The 20,427-nt window shown below is 35.5% G+C and overlaps 2 protein-coding genes across 3 annotated transcripts; both read left to right on the top strand.

Moving 5' to 3' along the window:
• Nucleotides 1-916: 916 nt before the first annotated feature.
• On the top strand, nucleotides 917-13,323 carry LOC121254462 (long chain acyl-CoA synthetase 9, chloroplastic-like). 2 transcript variants are annotated; one of them, XM_041154506.1, is made up of 12 exons: nucleotides 918-1,237; nucleotides 2,777-3,265; nucleotides 3,519-3,599; nucleotides 6,149-6,418; nucleotides 7,560-7,691; nucleotides 7,867-8,040; nucleotides 8,212-8,441; nucleotides 10,335-10,452; nucleotides 11,996-12,127; nucleotides 12,200-12,334; nucleotides 12,408-12,614; nucleotides 12,945-13,323. In XM_041154506.1, the coding sequence occupies exons 2-12, from the start codon at nucleotides 2,819-2,821 to the stop codon at nucleotides 13,110-13,112; spliced, it is 2,094 nt and encodes a 697-aa protein (XP_041010440.1). In that variant the 5' UTR covers nucleotides 918-1,237; nucleotides 2,777-2,818; the 3' UTR covers nucleotides 13,113-13,323. The 2 variants fall into 2 exon arrangements, with proteins under 2 accessions (XP_041010441.1, XP_041010440.1); XM_041154507.1 differs by lacking the exon at nucleotides 7,560-7,691 and having other exon boundaries at nucleotides 917-1,237.
• Nucleotides 13,324-16,472: 3,149 nt separating this feature from the next.
• Nucleotides 16,473-18,307, top strand: LOC121256466. The gene is made up of 2 exons (XM_041157270.1): nucleotides 16,473-16,881; nucleotides 17,772-18,307. Exons 1-2 carry the CDS (start codon nucleotides 16,578-16,580, stop codon nucleotides 18,125-18,127), a joined length of 660 nt encoding a protein of 219 aa, XP_041013204.1. The 5' UTR covers nucleotides 16,473-16,577; the 3' UTR covers nucleotides 18,128-18,307.
• Nucleotides 18,308-20,427: the final 2,120 nt, after the last annotated feature.

Genomic DNA, 20,427 nt, shown 5'->3' with positions numbered 1-20,427 from the left:
AGTTCTCCGTACGTAAAGATATTATATAAAAATAGGATGGTTCTACTGTCACCGTTATGCAACCTTTGTATGTTTTTTTTCTTCACATATTTTTTAATACTTTTAAATATTTTTTAAAAAAGTTCATAACTTCATTAAAAAATATTTTTTTAATCACAAAATAAAAAAAAATACCTAGCGGGACCCCAACGAGAAGACTAGTATTTTTTATAAAAATATACTTACAAATTGACATAGATTCATGTAATTCTTTAGATTTACATTATAATAAAAATAACATTATAATTTAAAGTATTATATCAAGTTACATCAGTTTGTGAGTTTATTTTTGTGATTAAAATATTTCTCTTTATATTTTATAGTAATAAATAATCCATTCTTTCAAATACTTTCATTATTTTATCTAAGCCATCTTTGAAAATTTCTTCCCCATTGTATTAAAAGAAAACTCTTCCAAACTAAAGACATTTATACGTTTTTGTCTTTATTACACTCACAATAAAACACATGAAAAAATTCCACAATTTGCATTCTTTTATTATATTTTCAAATTATCTAAAACTGAACGGCTATGATTGAAATCTACATGCCATCTGGGCCACATGCACCACGTCCTACACTTCCCATCACCCTGATTGGATGGACGGTCCAGATCCTCCAATACATAGCCCAATCGCCACGTATGCATGCATCCTTCGGACCCAAAACAAAATCCCTAATTTACACTTGAGAAATGATTTGTACATATTTCAAATAGATAAATTTTATATAAATTTTTGTAAAAAAATAAACTTCACTTTAAAAAAATATAAAAGAAATTATTCTTTATTAATGAGATCTATTATTTTATAAAAAATTTATATAAAATTTATCTCTTTAAAACTTGTATATAATATTACTCTTTACACTTTTGCCACTCTCTCTCAAGCTTACATGCATCCGAATGTATGTGCCGTATGTATGTGCGTGTTGAATGTTGGAAACGAAAACTGTCAACACAAAACGCCTTCTGAAACTCCAAACCTTCTTCCTCTTGATCTGTCCGCCTCAGCTACCCGTTACCAGCCCTAGTCCAAGTCCAAGAGCTGAACCTCACCTTTTTCTATTCTCCGGACCTTTATAATTCTAAACCAAGTCCTGGTTTCCGGTTCATTGCTTGAATCCTCGCAATGCTGATCACTTGAAATCCGTTTTCGTTTTCAGCTCTTCCGCTTAATTCAGAGTCCGAAAACCGAAGGTACTTTCTGGTTAGCTAATCCGTTTTCTGAAATGGGCTTGTCATTTTTTTTCTTCGTTTCATGTAACTCGCGCTTCTTTAATTTTGGCTGTTTTTTAAGCGTTACATTTAATTTTCGTGTATTGAAGTTGATTATCGTTTTTAATTTCAAGTTAATGTTGTAATTGATTAGTGTGTGAAAATGTGATTTTTTCTATGGTATTGCTTGCTTTGATTATCCGTTTTCTTTGTTATTAAGTTCATTCAGTACCCAATGGAATCTTGGAGTACTTGGTGATTTTCACCTGATATTGTGGAGTCTACGGTTGTTTTTTTTTTTTTTTTTTTTTTTTTTTTTTTTTTATAAGTAAGAAACGTTATTGATTGAATGAAACTAGGCACTGCCCATGTACACAAAAAGTATACAAAAGAGACACCTAATTACATTCTAGAAAGCTGAAAAGAAAGCAAGAACTCATGAACATTCCATCCCTTTAATACAATAGCAGCAAACCATTGAACTAAAGAAAAGTGGAGTCTAAGTTAACCAAATGTCCAACTGATTTTCTTTTACGTCAGTCCCTCTGTCCTTATGTGGACCTTTGTATATCTCTATAACGAGTGCATCAAAGCATATTGATTTTCCGTAGTTGACTTACCATTCATTAGTTAATTGTGACATCTGAATACGTCTCCCTCTCAACATTGATTCATGACTTATCAATTATTATTAGTTTGATAAGGCAACCTTAATTAAAGTGTAGAAGGATTTAACCCAAGTACATAGGGAATATACGATAGAAAAAACCCAACTAAGGGGAAAAAGGGAAAGAACAAAATTGCACAATATCTAGAAAAGTAGAGAAACGGTATTGTACCTAGTCATCCAAACTTGAAGAGAATTTATCATAATGACTCTTGATTTGAACACCGTCCTCTCCCTCTTTTGAAGGTACGAGCATCATGTTCCCACCAAATAACCATCATCCAAACCTCTAAATTGCTATGATTACCTAGTTGATTTTGCCCAAAAACCATCAAGTCCATTACCTGCTGGCACATGACCTACTTAATCCCAAAGGTATGGAATACCAATGCCCAGAACTCCTTAGCCATCTCACAGTGAAGTAACAGATGATCTACGCTTTTCCATCCATCGTGCTTACAAATACAACACCAATGTAATACCACGACTTTTCTCTTCCTCAATTTATCCACCATTAATATCTTCCCTAAGGCTGCCATATATACGAAGAATGCTACCCCTAACAGCACATTGTTCCTCCAAATGACTTTCGATTTAATCTAATAGTTGCTTTAATTACGAGTTCCATAATTAAGATATTCCCTTTCTATGACTAAATCAGTTTGACATGATTTAGTATATTTGAAAGGAAATGCTCATTAGTTCGTATGAAAGGCTGTATAGTGTACCACATATATAATTTCTGATTGCACAGATCGGTTAGGTACTCTACTTGTGAGACTTGGTTTTATTTCTGCCCTGGACTTTGCTTTTTGTGTTGAAGTTATCATTGAGTGGATATAACTGTGTTGCAGAATTTAAATTGATAGTCTGTTGGGGGCATTTAGTGGTTGAAGATGAGTGCCTATATTGTTGGTGTACTTGTTCCTATTGTTGTTACTCTTCTACTTCGGAATTCCAAGAATTCAAAGAAACGGGGGTTGCTTGTTGATGTCGGTGGGGAACCAGGGTATGCTATTCGGAATTGTCGGTTCACTTCGCCAGTGCAAACAGCATGGGATGGCATCTCAACTATTGCAGAACTTTTTGAGCATTCATGCAAGCAGCACCAAGATAGAAACTTCCTTGGAACTAGGAAGTTGATTTCAAGGGAGATTGAAGTGACTGAAGATGGAAGGTCTTTCGAGAAGCTTCATTTGGGAGACTATGAGTGGCTAACCTATGGGAGAGCATTTGAAGCTGTGTGCAACTTTGCTTCTGGATTGGCTCAACTTGGGCACAAAAAGGAAGAACGTGCTGCAATCTTTGCAGACACAAGAGAAGAATGGTTCATTGCATTACAGGTACTCTTCTTATGTGTCCGGTAACATTTAAAACAGATCAAACTTAATGGTCCTTATTTTCACCATTCAAAATGTATTTCCCTTCTCTCCAATGATTTATGTATCTCTTCCTGACTATATTTTCTGGATGTAAGAATGAAAATTATGCTCTATTGCACATATGATTGGGTTTTAATTTATCTGAGTTTTAACTTTTTAGAGTCCCTATGCTTTTGCAGTTGTTTGATATAACTGATATAGTTCTCTATATCAGGGCTGCTTTAGGTGTAATGTCACTGTTGTGACTATATATGCATCTTTGGGGGAGGAGGCTTTATGTCACTCATTAAACGAGGTTCTCTCTCTTTCTCTCTCTCATCCTGCTAGTTTATTATATTGTGTTACCTAGGTGGAATGCCTTTTTAGGCACATCAAGTCCCTGCTTGTATTTCCATCAGAGAATTTTAGTTTATTTAAAAGACTAACCTTTGCGTGGTCTCATTCCTCGTGTAATACTTTAACTTTATATTTTAAATGTTAGATTTCTTCATATTCCTAATACTATGTCTCATATTTGGCATTTTACAAGAGTAGATCTTCCTTGAGAAGATTATGGGAATTTCAGGAGTTTAATTGTAAACTAAGTGGATCTTTAGTTGAAAATTAATCTCACGGCCTATGCACTTCTCTTTGTGCAAAGTATGTCTCCCAGATTAATAGAGATGCTATATGTTTTCACTTTTGATTTTCCTTTCTTAATCATCCCAGAAGAAGCAAAAAAATTACTTTCTTTTCTGTGTCCAAGCACTGATTGTCATAAAACTTGTTTTATTTTTATAGGTAAAATAAAGTTTTATTGATAGAAAAGTAGGTGTAGCCCAAGTAAATAGGAACTAGAAATTGATACAAGCAAATCATGAAAACTAGTCCCGTTACAATCAATGCCAAAAGCCCAAGATAATAGCGGTTGAAAAAAAATCTCTTAACCTCATCCAAGGAATGCTCCCGGTATTTTAAACACCAACCATTTCTCTCTATCCAAAGACACCATCACGTAACTTGTTACTGACAACATATCTGAAGGTGGTACTGTTCTGTTCTTATGAAGAAGATAGGTAAGTTTTGTCGGCCTAATTTATTCCAAAGATGCATTTCAAACATTTTTGTAGAAAGTTCTGCAAATCCCTTTGTTAAGTTGTACTTTCTTTTGTGCATACCTACTTAAAAGAGTGTCTATGGTGGAGGAAGCATCATTGAGAGGCAAATTAAAGCCAAATGATTCTTCCCAGTGGGAAGAAGAGTTTACACGTGCGGCACAAGATTCGGATGTGGATTGTTGTAACACCTTAATGGAAGGCCCAAGCCACACGGCCTATATTATAAAAGGACTAGTTAATAATATAATTAGAGCCCCATTGGAACATTATAAAGAGCAAAAACTTTTCCTTCCCAAGCAATGTGGGATCCCACACACTGCCTATCATATCCTCTTAATCATATGGGGTATCACAATTTTGTGCCTCTTTCTATGCTCAGCTATATGGGTTCCTGAAGAGACAGAATGGTGGAAATAAACTACGGCGGAGCTTATCCAAACAAGGGGTGTTTAATATCTAGTCGTTTTGTAGAGTGCAAGTCCCCCGTGATCATGTCTTTTCCATGGAAGACAATCTGGAGAAGTAAGGCTCCCCCAAAAGCAGCTTTCTTTGTATGGATGACTGCATTGGGGAAGATCCCTACTTGAACAATGAGGAAGACATATTATGGTGGTTACATGGTGCTGTATGTGTAAGAGGGATGCGGATTCGGCGGATCACCTCTTACTTCACTGTGAGGTAGCCACTGCTTTGGGGCAAGCAGTTCTTAACCAACATGGGCTAATGTGAGTGATGCCGCGACTGGTGGTGGATCTATTAACGTGCTGGAAAGGACGGATTGAGAATCCTCACAAGGAAACATTATGGAAAATGATCCCAATTTGTGTGATTTGGTGTATGCAGGGAAATAAATTATTGCATCTTTTAAGATAACTCGAGGAGAGTGGAAGAGCTTGAGGTTTAGTTTTATTACCCTTTACCATTGGATGGCAGCCCCACCTTTGCATTTCTAACTTTAGTATTCAGGAGTTTTCCGAGCTCTTTTCCCGCTCTTGTTAGGAACATTGACTAGCACTCGTTCTAAGTGCATGTGGAACTTGATCCAAAACCATTCTGAGTTAAATGATAGTGTATGGAAATAGCTTTGCTCCATTAGTATAGTAGGTAGCGTCATTTTTAGCCCTTGAGCCTTAGATAAATAACCTAACCTGATAAAATGAATCTTTAGTAGGAAAATGTAAGCTCCAAATGGATCAATTGGAATCAGAACAAGCTATGCAATCTTTGGCTTCGCATGCATTCTGGTTTCTGGTTTAGGGTCATCTGTCTCATGATCGTTTGAGTACTTTATTTTGTAGTGGTGTCCTAGGTAGTGTCCCTATGTCGGAGTTGGTATATACTCCCTGTATACCCTGATGTTGTGTTTGCTTCTTTTTGTTTGCTATGAATAAAATTTTATCTTACTAATAAAAAAAAAAGTGGAGATTGGTGATCAACAACTTAGAAGATGGGTTAGGCAATTAACAAGTTACTAATCAATTAGTTTATCTTCCAATTTTATATGGTTGGCTATTGCATACCTGATACAATGAATAACTTTGCTTTTTTCTTTTTTTCTTCTTGTTGCTTGTTAAATTTTTCCTTTTGTATACTTTGATTGTGCCCCTCTGCTTTTTAAAGCAAATTGTATTCACTAGAAAAAAATATATCTGGAGTTAATATGCTAGTTTAAGTTCCAGTTTCTTGCCTCTTGCTCTCATTGTTGCTCAATACTGTTTTTGATTTAACTTTTATTTGTTTGATCCAGACAGAGGTTACTACCGTGATATGTGGGCACAAAGAACTCAAGAAAATCATAGAGATAAGTGGACAACTTGACACGGTGCGATGTGTAATATGTATGGATGATGAGATCCCTTCTAATGCCTCATATGTTGAGAATAGCAAAAGCTGGACAATTACCTCATTTGCAGATGTGGAGAGACTTGGCAGTGAAAAACCCGTTGATACCGACTTACCTCTTTCAGCTGATATTGCAGTTATCATGTACACAAGTGGGAGTACTGGATTGCCTAAGGTCAGAAGTGTCTGATGAGTCATAGTTCTCGTAGTTTCTGGAAAGTTTGTTCACCTCCACACCTCATTAATTATCCCAGTCGGTTTCTGAATGGTTTATTTTCAGCAGGACGTTGGGCGTAGGTAGCATTTTATAGCAACATTGTTCTGTCTATTGCACTTTTCCCCCTCTCTCTCTCTCCATATATCATCTATCTCCAGGTGTATGGGGGATTATGACTTTCCTCAGTATGGTTTATAGTTAAATTCAATACAATAAGAATCCCCTCACAAGTGGGGCCGGTTCTGTATTTGCGAGTTTGAGCGGTTGATTATAAATGTGGCATGGCCCACCATGCTAGTGCCAGCAGTATAATATAGAATAGAAGTAGTACAAAACCTAAGATAGAATGTAGATAATGAATTTTTTTTTTGATAGGTAATCAAAGATATTGTATTCATAGAAATAGGCAATGTAGATTATGAATTAAACGTTTGTAACTAGAAAATAATGAACATTCTTGATAAGTTTTAGGTGTTCTATTACTGATCAAAATGTTTTAGGTGTTCTATTAAATGAAGTGTAAAAGACACATGCCACATAACTGGTGGTAAAACCGGTTAATCTGAGGCAGTTTGCTGGTTTTCACAATTCAAGTGGCTGGTCCACAGAAAATGTGTTTTAAGATATTAGAGGGCAATGGTGGTCTTTGTTAATATTTTAATGTGGTGGTGGTTCTAAACAACTTGCTGGTGAACATTTTTGCTGATCCTCATATAACTTAGTTTGGATTGGAGAATTCTCCATTATACTATGAATTCAAAAGCTACTTATATGTTCTCCCTATATCTTTGTAGGGTTGATTTCTCTCCTTATATTATTTAGGCCTTGCATTTCTAGTTTTCTCTTCTTTCGTCTTTCCCTTTTTTTGTGTCTTTGTAAATCGTGTTCCTCATGTACTTCTTGTGTGCTTTGGTCACATATATTCTTGTCTTTTAAAGAATTCTATTTACAATAGATGCATAGTTTTCTTAAACTTGCTCATGTTCAGAAATTCCTATTTACATGATAGTTACAAGCTCAACACTTTAAGTGTGGTTAATTGAGCCAGATCAGAGTTTTATGTAGTACTAATTCACCTTGGCCTTTTCACTTTATATAGGGTGTAATGATGACACATGCCAATGTACTAGCTACAGTTTCCGCTGTCATGACAATTGTTCCTGACCTGGGAAGCAAGGATGTTTACATGGCATACCTACCCATGGCCCATATCCTTGAATTAGCAGCTGAGGTTCAGTGATTCTATAAAATGGTTTTATTAATTACTACTGTAGCTCAATTGGCATTTTATATCCAATTGTTACAATAGGTTATCACATTCTACTTTACCAAAAAAACAAAGGTTATTATATTCTTACTTTTCTTTTCTAACGTGTCTTTCAACTACTTTGCTTTTTTTGGTGTAGAATGTGATCGCTGCCGTGGGAAGTGCTATAGGATATGGATCACCTTTGACGCTTACTGATACATCAAGCAAGATAAAAAAGGGAACAAAGGGGGATGCCACGGTGCTGTTGCCAACTTTAATGACAGCTGTCCCAGCAATTTTAGATCGTGTTCGTGATGGGGTGCTGAGGAAGGTTTGTCAATTTTGACGTGCGTATGGTACCTAGATGAATATATGCATATACAAAGAATAAACTTGTGCTTGTGTGTGTTTGTATGCATCTGCATATCTGCTTGTTAGATTTGGTGAAACCTTTGCAAACTTTAGGTGACTTCTGCCAGTACTGATCTTCCCAATACTTTAGGTGAATACAAAAGGCGGATTATCGAAGAAATTGTTTGACTTGGCATATGCTCGTAGGTTGTCTGCGGTTAATGGCAATTGGTTTGGGGCTTGGGGCCTGGAAAAGGCTCTTTGGAATTTTCTTGTGTTCAGAAAGGTCCGAGCAATTCTGGGAGGTCGTATACGCTTTGTGCTGTCTGGAGGTGCTCCTCTCTCTGGTGATACTCAGAGATTCATCAACATTTGTCTTGGGTGAGTATCCTACCAAGGTCAAGTTATCATTACATATAATTTAAGTCATGAACCTCTGTATAAATTGTATATCATGCTGCTAATATTAAAACTTGCCACAAATTAACAAGCGCAAAAGTAATTTTGATATCAACTTAGTTGTAGAACTTGCTACTTCCTTCCAGGGTATTAGGCTAAGCACTCTCTTTTTCATGCACTACACATAGGCATAGAGGAGCACATCTCACAAACATAAGTAAATCACCATAGAATTGGTTAAACCTTCATTTCTAGTTGGCCACATAGTTGATTATTGCACACAGCTTAGATCTTGGGCCCCTCATTTGCTTCGATTTGATCCTCCAAAATACTTGAAAATCTTGGAACAGGACTAATTTCTGGGTTCGAATAAGAAGAGGATGTGATAATACATGTTCTATCTGATGGTTATAAACACATCATAAATGCATATTTACAGACTTTCTCATTATTACTTGAAGCTGCTGGAAGAACCTGTAGTTGTCCTTATTGGAATTAGACCATCAGGTTGACCTTTTTAATTGTTAGCTCCATGTATGACCATTTTACGTAAGATTGTTTGAGATCAAGATTAACCCATCATGGTTAATGCCACTTTATATAAGAATGATAGAAAACAAGATCTATAATTTGTATATTTTTATTATATATTAATGTTTATACTCCATCGTGGTGATTTAAATATTTTTCTTTCCTTTTATGATAACCCAAAGCAAATGTTTACTTTTTACAAGTGGGAACAATTGCTCTGATATTTTCCTGAACTATCCTCATGCTTTAATAAGTAAACAAAATTCTATTTAAGGTAGTTCCTCATTCTTAATTCTTGTCACTTAGACTTTTTAAGACAGAGTAGTTGATAATGGAACGTCCTGTAGCACTTATCAACTCTGAATGGGGAAAGTGTCTAAATCTTGAGCTTCCCGATTGTGTCATGTGAAGCCCCTCAATTTGTTGATGGAAAAGTGTGTTTTTCTCTTTCATTTATCAATAGGGCCCTGCTCGGTCACTTTTCCAGCAACTAGATGGCTTAATGCTGTTATACTTCTGGAACTTAATGATTAATGATGTCATACTTTGGATGGAGTAAGTGAATATCTTGTACAGCTGAAGGTCTTGAATTCCACTAAATAAGCTTATACTGGCTTTTCCCGAGTTTTTTGCATGGTACCTTGAATCGTTTGTCTCTGCTTTTCTTATATGGATTTTATATATAGGTGTTGATGGGGTGCAGCTTAGAGGGCCTCTTTTTTGGATCTCCTCCTTTGTACTTGGGCTGCTCCCCTTCTTTTGAGTTTTGTGCAATTTGACTATCTAGGTGAGTGTAAAAGAAAAAGATGTTTGATTCTCCTGGCTTGAATATACTAGAGCTCAGTTCCTTTGTCCACTCCTTTGATGCCTATAGTAATCAGCGATCATTGCATCTTGTGATTGGATTCCTGTGGATTTTTTCCATGAGGAGATGACATCTAAATGGGATGCCTAAATGTTAAAGCTAAGGCAAATGGTTTCCTATCCTTGCTTACGGATCTCACAGGACATTTGCTAAGATCCATCTTGGTATTGATACTTGTGAATAGAGGTTTCAGCTATGTTGGATATTTTTTTAGGATTTTACCAACTATGTATTTTATACATAGGAAAGATTTATGCAGAAAGAATCCCTATTCACATCCTCAATGGGGGAAAAGGTGTAGTAAAAGAATGCATTGTATGCTATTAGATACTTTGCTTGGAAGGTTTATATTTGATCATTTAAGAATACTCGCCCACTCTAATTCTTTCAAGGAAAAGCTAGTAACACTAGATCTGCTCTCGGACATCTGTCTTATTTTTACGTTTAATATAACATTCTAATTAGATGACTATTTACAGTGCTCCAATAGGTCAAGGTTATGGTCTTACTGAGACTTCTGCTGGTTCAACATTCTCCGAGGTCGATGATACATCTGTCGGTCGTGTTGGAGCTCCACTGCCTTGCTCATTCATTAAGGTAATGAATGACTGAAAGTACTTTACCATATCTGCATAAATGAGCTTGCAACTTTTTCATAAGTTTGTGTGAATTCCAGCTGTGGCTACTGATATGCTAGACAAATTCATTTATTCATTTCCATCTAGTGTTGGTATCCGCCTTTCATGTTTTTAGTAGCAAATACTGGACAGAAGCTTTGCAGCCCAAGACTCCGAGACATGAGCCTCGATGCATGGAAGCCTATAATACTTGTCTTTTCTCATTTTTATTCTTTTAGAATGACTGTCAGTGTGTACTTGCGTCTAGGATTAAGACTTGATTAAAAACAACCTTCCCTCTCAACTCGTGGTGGGGCAAGGAAATTAGGAATTCAGTCAATATTTTTGGGTTCTCTACTGTCAGAAAATGTTAGGAAGAGAGAACTTACAATTACACAAGCCACATTCTCTGAAGTTTGAGGAACAAAAGAAATCTATTGAGAAAAAGATTTTTCTGAGAGAAAATGATGAAGTTACATTCAATCATAACCTGCACATAAGTTTACCCTTCTCATGGGGATTTACCTTTCACAGAGATGCACAGAGGAACAAAATGAACTTCATAAACACGCAAATAAGGAAAATTTGTTTGGTGGAAAAAATCTTAACAGTTACATCTAATTACGGACTATAAGAAAGTTGCCCCTTTTTCATTGGGAATTACTTACCCTAGAGATGCACAGATGAACAGAACCAACTTTATAAACTCGCAAACTGAGAAATGCCCTGGAAAGTTTTTGGAAACAACCCTTGAAATGGGCGTGCCTGGTTCCTGAAGTTCAGAGCTCTATTGATGAAAAGGATCGAGGCTTTGGAATGGAGTTCGTCTGTTGCTGACAGTTGAAACGCATACCCTTTTTTACAAGTGGTTGAAATACATATCCCTTACTCCTACTAGTTAGTGTATCAGTTTTGTTGCTAAATAATACAATTGTGGATGACATAACAAAACTAAACAAATACAGTTATGGTTGACTTTGTCATGATGGATGATTAAACGATATAAAAGGTTGAAGAAGCTAACTATAGCAATGCTGTAGAGCATATGCCTCTCGTATGCTGAGGCAAGTTCTCAAAAGTCAATACTTTGTTCTAATACGCTAGTGTTTTATGTGATTTATCCACTTTTGTGTTTTTTTTTCAAGATTTACCTTTCTCTGCTTATTATGATATCTTTGATTTAATTGCTCTCTCTCTCTCTCTCTCTCTCTCTCTCTCTCTTTTTTCCCCTTTTTAGAAAATACTTGTCAATATCCGCCTGTAGATTTTCATGTAGAAGTGATACCTTAATATATTATGGCTAACGTAGCTTGCATGGCCATTCATTCGGGTTCAACCTTTTTTTCACTCATCATGAAGCTTCTAAGTTGACGAGAATAATAACTGCAATACTACCCAATCTCACCCCTCTTTGGGGTTCAATTATATACTTTGCGGTATTGCTGCTATCAGCAACCACCCGCTCCCTGCCATCTCTCTCATTTCAAGTTGATCATATTAACATCTGGTCTTCTCTATCTCAGTTAATTGATTGGCCTGAAGGTGGATATCTAACCAGTGATTCACCAAAGCCACGTGGGGAAATAGTAGTTGGTGGTCCGAATGTTACAGTTGGATATTTTAAAAATGAAGAAAAAACAAAAGAATTATACAAGGTAGAGTTCCCAAGTTTCCGTTAGTTGGTAGTAATTATACTTTTAATTTTAATTCCCTTTTTGTTGTGGAAGGTTGATGAGAGAGGAATGAGGTGGTTCTATACGGGTGACATAGGACAGTTTCATGCTGATGGTTGCCTTGAGATAATTGACCGCAAAAAAGACATAGTCAAACTTCAGCATGGAGAGTATGTCTCCCTGGGAAAGGTTTGAATGCTACAAACTGAAATGTAAAATTTTTCATCAAATCTTCCTCGGGGACTAAAAGTTTTTCCTACAGGTTGAAGCCACTCTCCTTGTTAGCCCCTACATCGACAATATCATGTTGCATGCTAATCCCTTTCATAGTTACTGTGTGGCTCTTGTGGTGGCTTCTCAGCATACGGTGGAAGATTGGGCTGAAAAGCAAGGAATTCCTTTTACTGACTTTGCAGACTTGTGTGAGAAAGCAGAAACAAAGAAAGAAGTTCTTGCATCAATCCAAAAGGTATCTATGGCAGATCAAATTTCTGTGGTTATTATGAGCTTCGTTCTCATTTTTACATTTGATGCATTTGAGATTCAATTCTTCAAATCAACTTTTGGGATGGAATTTACTTCCAGCATCCAAGGTAGACATTTGAAACTTTGGGAATTATGCCTTTGGTGTTCAAGAATCAAAAGAGATAATGAAAAAGTTGAGTCGGCCAAGGCACTAGTTTGGGAACCGGATGCTAAGTTGTTAACTAAAAGTTAGTCTGGGACATCCATCTGGTTCAACTTGCTTTAACTTTCCTCTCTGTTTTTGGGTTGGGGGGTATCTTTTGTACAATTACAGGAAGCAAAGAGGGCACGATTGGAGAAGTTTGAGATTCCAGTGAAAATCAAATTGCTTTCAGAACCATGGACTCCTGAATCTGGCCTAGTCACGGCAGCTTTCAAGATCAAGAGAGATATCATCAGAAAGGCTTTCTCTGAAGAACTCTCTAATTTATACGCTTCCTGATACTTGGCAAAACTTGGGCGAGTTTGGTTGTAGCTCTTTTTTTTCCTACTCTATTTTCGTTTTATGTCTTGCATTAATACTTTTGCTGGGAATTATTGCTAGGAAAAGTCGAGATGTATAGATCTTGCATGCTTAGAAATAAAAAACATTTTTGTCTACATTTAAATATATATATATATATATATATATATTTCCTGATGAATTATTATTATCTGCTAAGTGTGGTCACACCTAAATGCTCTGGATACATTCCCTCATTTGCTCAATTAAGTCGTTTCTTTTCCAAGCACTTGTTGACTTAAAAAGTTTAGAGGAACGAAGATTAAGGTACAAGGAAACAGAGGACCCAAGGATGTGGGGATGGTTGGGAGAAAGGGGTTGAGTCTGGAGAAGACCACACAATTAGGTGGCAGGAAGGAGACCCACATCCAACTCTGGTCCATGAAAAAGCCTCACGCCCTCCTCCCATGTGAGCCTGACTTCAAGCAAACCCCATTGTAATAAGCCCCACGCCCTCCTCCCATGTGACCGCAGCTTCTTTGTTTCCATCACCTTTTAAGCCTTTTCTACATGTTTCAAGGACAACCCTCGTTGCCTTTTGCCTTCCTTTTCTACTTTTCCCATAATATATTACCTCTCTCTCTCTCTCTCTCTAGGCACACTTACAGAATGTGTATATGAGAGGTAGTGTGTGTACGAGTGAAAACCTTGTGTGGAGCACAAGCTTTGAAAGGAGAAAGGAAAATGTAAAAGAGTAATACTAGATACACTTTTAAGATGTGCAGATGAGATCAGTAGGGAGTATAAGGATCATTGAGATAATGTTCTATTCTCAAATGAATTGTAAGATGGATTTGGATGCTCCAATGTAGAGAGACAACAGACAGCATAAATGTTTAGGTGGGGGTGAACTCTGCCAGAAAATCCTACATTGTAATATAGGTCCACATGATAGATTGAATTTCTCTGGGTAAATTACTTGTAATGGTAGCTCAGGATTTCAGATTATTTGTTGGACCTGTGATTGCAAGTGTATGATGATACATGAACGATGAGCGCTGGTGAATCCAAGGCTTTATTTATGAGCAACTCATTCCAGCCCCCAAGTCTCTCCCTTGCCATATTTTCTGATAGAATTCAAGTCCCCAACAAGAAGCCAAACTACCTCTAATGATGGATGGTGGAGGTATAATTAGAGGATGTATCTGACTACAGCAGTTCCCTTCTGCCATGACAATTGTCCCCACAGACAACGGAGACCATCTGACTCCATGTACTAGCAATGCATTTATACTAGGAATTTGTTCAAACATTATCTCTTTTATATCTAATTTAAATGCCATGTTTTAAACGCAGGTGAAGATTTGTAATTTTAAAACCTATTTGTGAAATTATCTATTAGCAGCCAAGCTTATTAAATAAACATTCTTTTTACTCATTAAAAAAATTATTATTTTGAAATAGTTATCTTTTATTAAAACTGAAAATATTATTTTTCTTTCTAAAATAACAAAGAAAATCATAAAGGTACATGTGCTAGGCTTCATGAACATAACAGTGAAGAAAGCAGGCAGCCCTGAACAGCTACTTTCTCACAGCTTTTCAGATGCTTCAGGAAACTCCAATAGCTATCTATGGTGATTATAGCCTACGGTTTTTAGCTTTATAATCAAGTGGGAGTCGAAAATTTTGACCTAGCCAACAATGCCCCATTGCCCACTAATACGTACCTTTTCTTTTCTTGCATGAATAGGACTATGGCTTTCTAGATGTTTTTTATTTTTATTTTTATTTTCATTGGCATTAAATTAGTCAAATAATTTTTCATCTTTAAATTTAATAAATATCATCCATATTTACTTTATATTAAATTAATCAAATTATTTTCATCCAAAATATAAGTTACAGTAAATTTATTCTTCTTTTTAAATATGAAAAGAATTATAGTAAGTCTAAAAGTATTTTTTGAGATTATTATATTATAGATATGAGATTTTTATTTACATATGAGATTTTACCATCTATATACATATGAGATTATTATATTATAGATTGTTAGATTGTGAAAATGAATATGAATATGATTGTTGGGGGTTATTGAAGATTATGAAAATAAAATAAAAAATAATTAAAAAATATAAAAATAAAATAAAAATATTTTATTATTATAGAGTGTGATGGCTAATTTAATGTAGACTTCAAGTTTTGAATGATTAGCTAAAAGTGAAAAAAACTATATATTAGTCAAAATTTGAAGAATAAGATGGCCAATCCAATGCTAATGCTTAACCCTATATTTTATAATTAATGTTACTTTATCGATGTAATTAGTCAAAATAATTATTTTATATTAAAAAAAAGTAACGTCATCAACCACATTAATAAAATGTACAAGAAATACGTAAAAATATCTGTACATAAAATTTTTGATATTTTATATATAAAAAATCTCATTATGAAAAAAAATAAAAAGAATATTAGCTAAAAAAATTTATAATAATATCATTATTCCTTGAAAATATCCCTCCTCCCCTCCTTGAGAGGGAGCCAATTACGAAGTCGATGGCCGCTTGAGAAATTCTCATGCAAATATTTAATTTATAAAAGAAATGAAATTTACAGTTACCAACCGACCTATCTTATGAATTTTACAGTGAGATAAACCACAAATGTTTCGAAAGACAAAAAATAAAAACCCTAAGATATAAGTTCTAAACTTCTAAAACTCCTAATGTTAATTATTCTTAAGAAAGCTTCTAGTTACCATTCCGACCACCGGTCGACCTTGGCCGCCACTCTAAGTAGTGGTCGGAAAACTCACCCATGTTGAATTTGGATACATCCTATGTCCATGTGGTCTGATCTGGTAGAATCTGGCTGGCCAGTACCCCAAAAACATGGGGTGGAGATGATAGTATACAAAGGTAAGCAAATAGATGATAGTATAGTGTATAAAATTTTCTATTTTTTTAATTACCAATCAAGCAAAGGTAAGCAAAGGTATATGGACTATGGAGTAGTGATATTTATTTTCTCATATTTGTTTTTATAAGGTAACAGTGGAGATATTTTTGAGATGAGTAAACAAAAAGCTTTCTATCTACTTAAAAAAAAAAAATCAAAGATTAGAAGAAGTGGTTTTTCGAATCATTACAAGAAAAAGGTTTCAGAAAGTACATCATACAGTTTTTTATTTTTATTCTGAAAATAAAGAGGCAGTTAGAATTTCAGAAATGACTTAAGAGCAATACAAGTAGTCTGTTACATTATTCAGATATTGATATATGTTTTTGTGGGCCATGCATTCATTCTATGTTCTACATTCTCCATACTATAAATGACCTCCTCCATATAAATTATTCACCTTTATATAAATCCACACTTTCTCAAGTTTCTTTTCCCAACACTACTTTTTTCCTTCTTTCTTCTTCTTCTTCTTCTTCTTCTTCTTCTCAACCCCATAACATGAATGGCCGCAGATCAGAAGACAACTCCTTCTGCCATTTCCATCCCAAACAAATGGTTGTTGGGGTCTGCCCCTTGTGCCTGAACGAGAGGCTCTTAATCTTGGCCTCAAACCAAGACCACTTTTCCTCCTCTAGAAGCAGCGTCCGAAGAGGCCAGACCTCCTCCAAGCACAAAAAGCCACCCATCACTCTTCCAAAGATCTTTGCTCTCGGAGGCTCTTTTCTCAGTCGTCTCGAGTTCCGGCATTGGAAATATTCCGGCAACTCCGATCATGATATTGCCTCCATCAGTCCAGAAGGAGGTATATATAATATTACTTACTGTTACTACTACTATTACTCTTCACATCATTGCCATTTTACTGCTATTATTAACTTGTGGCCGTAAATTTCCATTACCGTAAAGGAGCCTCAAATGTCACATCTTGTTCATATACTGTGTCTGTATATGCTAATAATTCTTTTCCTTTTTTTTTTTTTTTTTTGTTTTTTTGGTATGATGACAAAATTAAGGTCAAAGTATAGCTGCATAGAGTGTGGCAAACAGGAAATATATGATCTTTTTTTTTTTTCTATTATTATTATTATTATTTGAATGACATTGTGTTTGTCATAGACAAGACTAATTTGGGTTTGAATTTATGTTAGCATGCATTAATTATGCAAGATATTTGAAAAATCATGGTTAGTTTAACAAACTTTGAAAAAACTATCATATCCTATATCTCGAAAATGCAAACCTCATGGCCATAGACTTGTCTGTACAAGCATATATGAAATCTTTCATGCACTTCAAGAAAGAAATACTCAAGTGTTCATAACAAAATTGTATATAAAGAAGCAACAACATTCTATATTTTCTGTAATTATGAGTGTAAATCTATGAGGGATTCCTCGGATCACGACCCATATCCCTTTGATCATTTCATTTCCACTAGTCAAGGCCCTAAGAGGCCTATAAATGCATTTAGAGTAAAGGATAAATGATGTTTTGGGTGTCCATACTGCACAATATGTATGCATTTATTTGGATTTGTAAAAAAAAAATAGGATTAATTTGTACAGTTCTGGTTTTGATTTTCCACATCTGGGTACATCAAGTACATATTAAATTGGAGTTTTTTCTAATGTTTATTTTCCATGTTTTGATATTTTTTGGTACCCATTTTGATTTTGGCACGCAATATTTTAGCCTTTGAGGACTCATTTATATCAATCAAGTTTGGAGACAACGGCGTAGCTTCTTGGGAGAAGAACACAGTGTCCAAGGTATCTCTAGAGAACTGCAACATGTCCTGGAATAACAGCTTGACCCAAGAATTGACTAAAGAAGCCAAGGAGACAAAGGAGAACAAGACTGTAATAGAGCATGGGAAACCGCGTGCATCGCTTAGGTGGCGGAAGCGGATTGGGCATCTGTTCCAGGTCATGAGATTGAAAAAGTCCAACAAGGGTAATGTGTGCCATGTGAGCAGCAAGGTGGAAGGAGTCAAGGTGAGGAAAGGTTGGATAAGGACTCTGACAAAGAGAAAGACCACAATGGAATAATTTAAAGTTGGATACACCAAGTGATGACACAAGTCCACAAATCTTTTCACTCTTCCATATATAATACCAATTTAATGGGGTTGGTGCTTAACATTGTGACTGTAAAGCTATATATTATAGAGATGGTAAAGTCAAATATAGCTTTATCACTCTCAAAAATGTGCTTTATTTGCTTTGAAATCTTTGGGTTCTTGTACTTTCCCACTTTCTCTTTTTCCAAATTTTTTATGCATATATACAGTCTGTAATGGAAATGTTGCTGGAAATGTTGCTCTGGTTTCAAAATCCCATGACCAAAACGGTATAGATATTGAAAAAAGCAAGCACTTGGTAACTTATTTTCCATGTCCAAGCATCATGTTAGATGTGACAAATTAGTGGGAAACAGTGAAGCACAATGGCCCATAAACACAGTGCCAGAAAAGTTGCCGTATCATTGTCTTGGTGGGAAAATATGTTGTTCCTTCTTCTCAGAACACTAAAAATGGAACTGCACTGCTACTGCAGATGATCAGAGCAATATCAATTGCTGTTTCATGAATTAATTGAAAAGAGAGTAAGGTTAGTCATCATCTTTTTACTCATCATCTCATGATAATGTGTCATTAAATGGTCGTCAAGGGCTTAAATATTCTCCCCAAAGGTGTGAGCCATCTTGCATGTGCGAATGGCCAGCCAATCAGGCAAAAGTAACCTGTTTAATTCGCAACACTACCCCTTACTTACAGGGACCGTTTGTCCTAAGTACATGCATGCATGCATGCATGGCCCTGGCCCTTAGCTAGCCTTGGGACCATTGAATTGCTATAGGACCGCAGTGGAGGTTGGAAAAAGCTTCTCATGGAGTGAACGAAAATGACAGGACATGAATCTTCACCCAACTTCATCAACAACTGTACAACAAGACGGTCCGGTGTCTTTCTCCATTTGTTTCATTGCACCATAGAAAATTCTTTCTTTTTCCTTTTTTATTTTTTTATTTTCTGGATTTGTTACTCTTTCAAACATTCAAGAGTCTAAACTTACTAAGAACCCTCTTGGTGATATAAATTGACATTTTTCCGTTTTGCTATGCATCAGTTACTATTCACCTCTATACTTCACACCTGATAATTTTTTTTATATTTTTTTATAAGATGCGTGATGTGTACAGTAAATAATAGTTTATGAGAAGAATTATTCTTAGACATGAGTTGGTGATAAGGCGTCAAAGGGATCATGAGGTGGATTGTGTGGGGATACATCAGCTACATCCGATTTGAAATTCACTTTAACTCATCTTATTTCATAATTTCAACTTTTTTAAATTTTTACACAAAATATAATTAACAATTTAACTTTTTCAAATCTCAAATAATAATAATATTAAAAATAATATTTTAACAATACTTTATTTTTTTCATCTAAAATCATCTCAACTTACATCAATTCTTCTGAATTCAAACAGGTCTGTTTCTTTTAAGCCATGTAGATTTATAAGTTTTTTTATTTTTTATTTTTTTTTAAATATCTATGTAAGCGCGACATTAAATTCTCACAGTTAACACAGATTTTTTTCCCTCATGGGAGGGAACCGGAAAATCAGATAAGAGGACCATAAGCCAATATAGAAAGAAGAAAGATTAATAATGTTTAACATGTCAGTACAAAAGTGGTTGCTTGTTTACATCTTCTTTCACATGTAACATTAAATGCTTGTTTTCATTATGTGTATGTTCATGTAGAGAGAGAGAGAGAGAGAGAGAGAGAGGAGCGGGGGTGAGGACCCCGCCAACCTCTCATCCACCAAAAATGAAGTGAACAGATGGAGTCAGAAGAATAAAGGGCAGCAGCTTTAATTTAACTAGTCGCTTTTTGTTCAAAGATAAAACATGATCAGCTTCTTTGAGTAGCTCATGAATCTAGTCAAAGCTGATCCCTTAGAGAGAGAGAGAGAGGCAGGTTGCTTTGGTCACACCTCATAACTCATGACTACTGAACTAAAAATTTTCCTCTCTTCTTTTTCCTCAGATCGTCTATGATCTCCTTTCCCATCATTCTTTTCTTCGGAGAGAATCCCGGCAAATACATATGACATGATCCATCTGTTCTCTATCTTGTAATTCACTTAATAAGAAGTGTTCCTTTCCAATTTCGCCTCTTGTTTATGCAAACAAATTATATCAATAGGAAATGATACACTTTCCGTTGGAATTATTGCTGGTAGCTCTCGCTCCTATTTTTTATTTTTTTAATATTTTTTTTTTACTTAATAAGTAAGAATGTGTTTTTTTAATAATATTATGATTTTTTATTTTTTA

The sequence above is a fragment of the Juglans microcarpa x Juglans regia genome, chromosome 3D, assembly GCF_004785595.1.
Source record: "Juglans microcarpa x Juglans regia isolate MS1-56 chromosome 3D, Jm3101_v1.0, whole genome shotgun sequence".
Classification (NCBI taxonomy): Eukaryota; Viridiplantae; Streptophyta; class Magnoliopsida; order Fagales; family Juglandaceae; genus Juglans; species Juglans microcarpa x Juglans regia.
The sequence above is the reverse complement of the archived record's forward strand: the minus strand, read 5'-3'. Positions and strand labels throughout refer to the sequence as shown.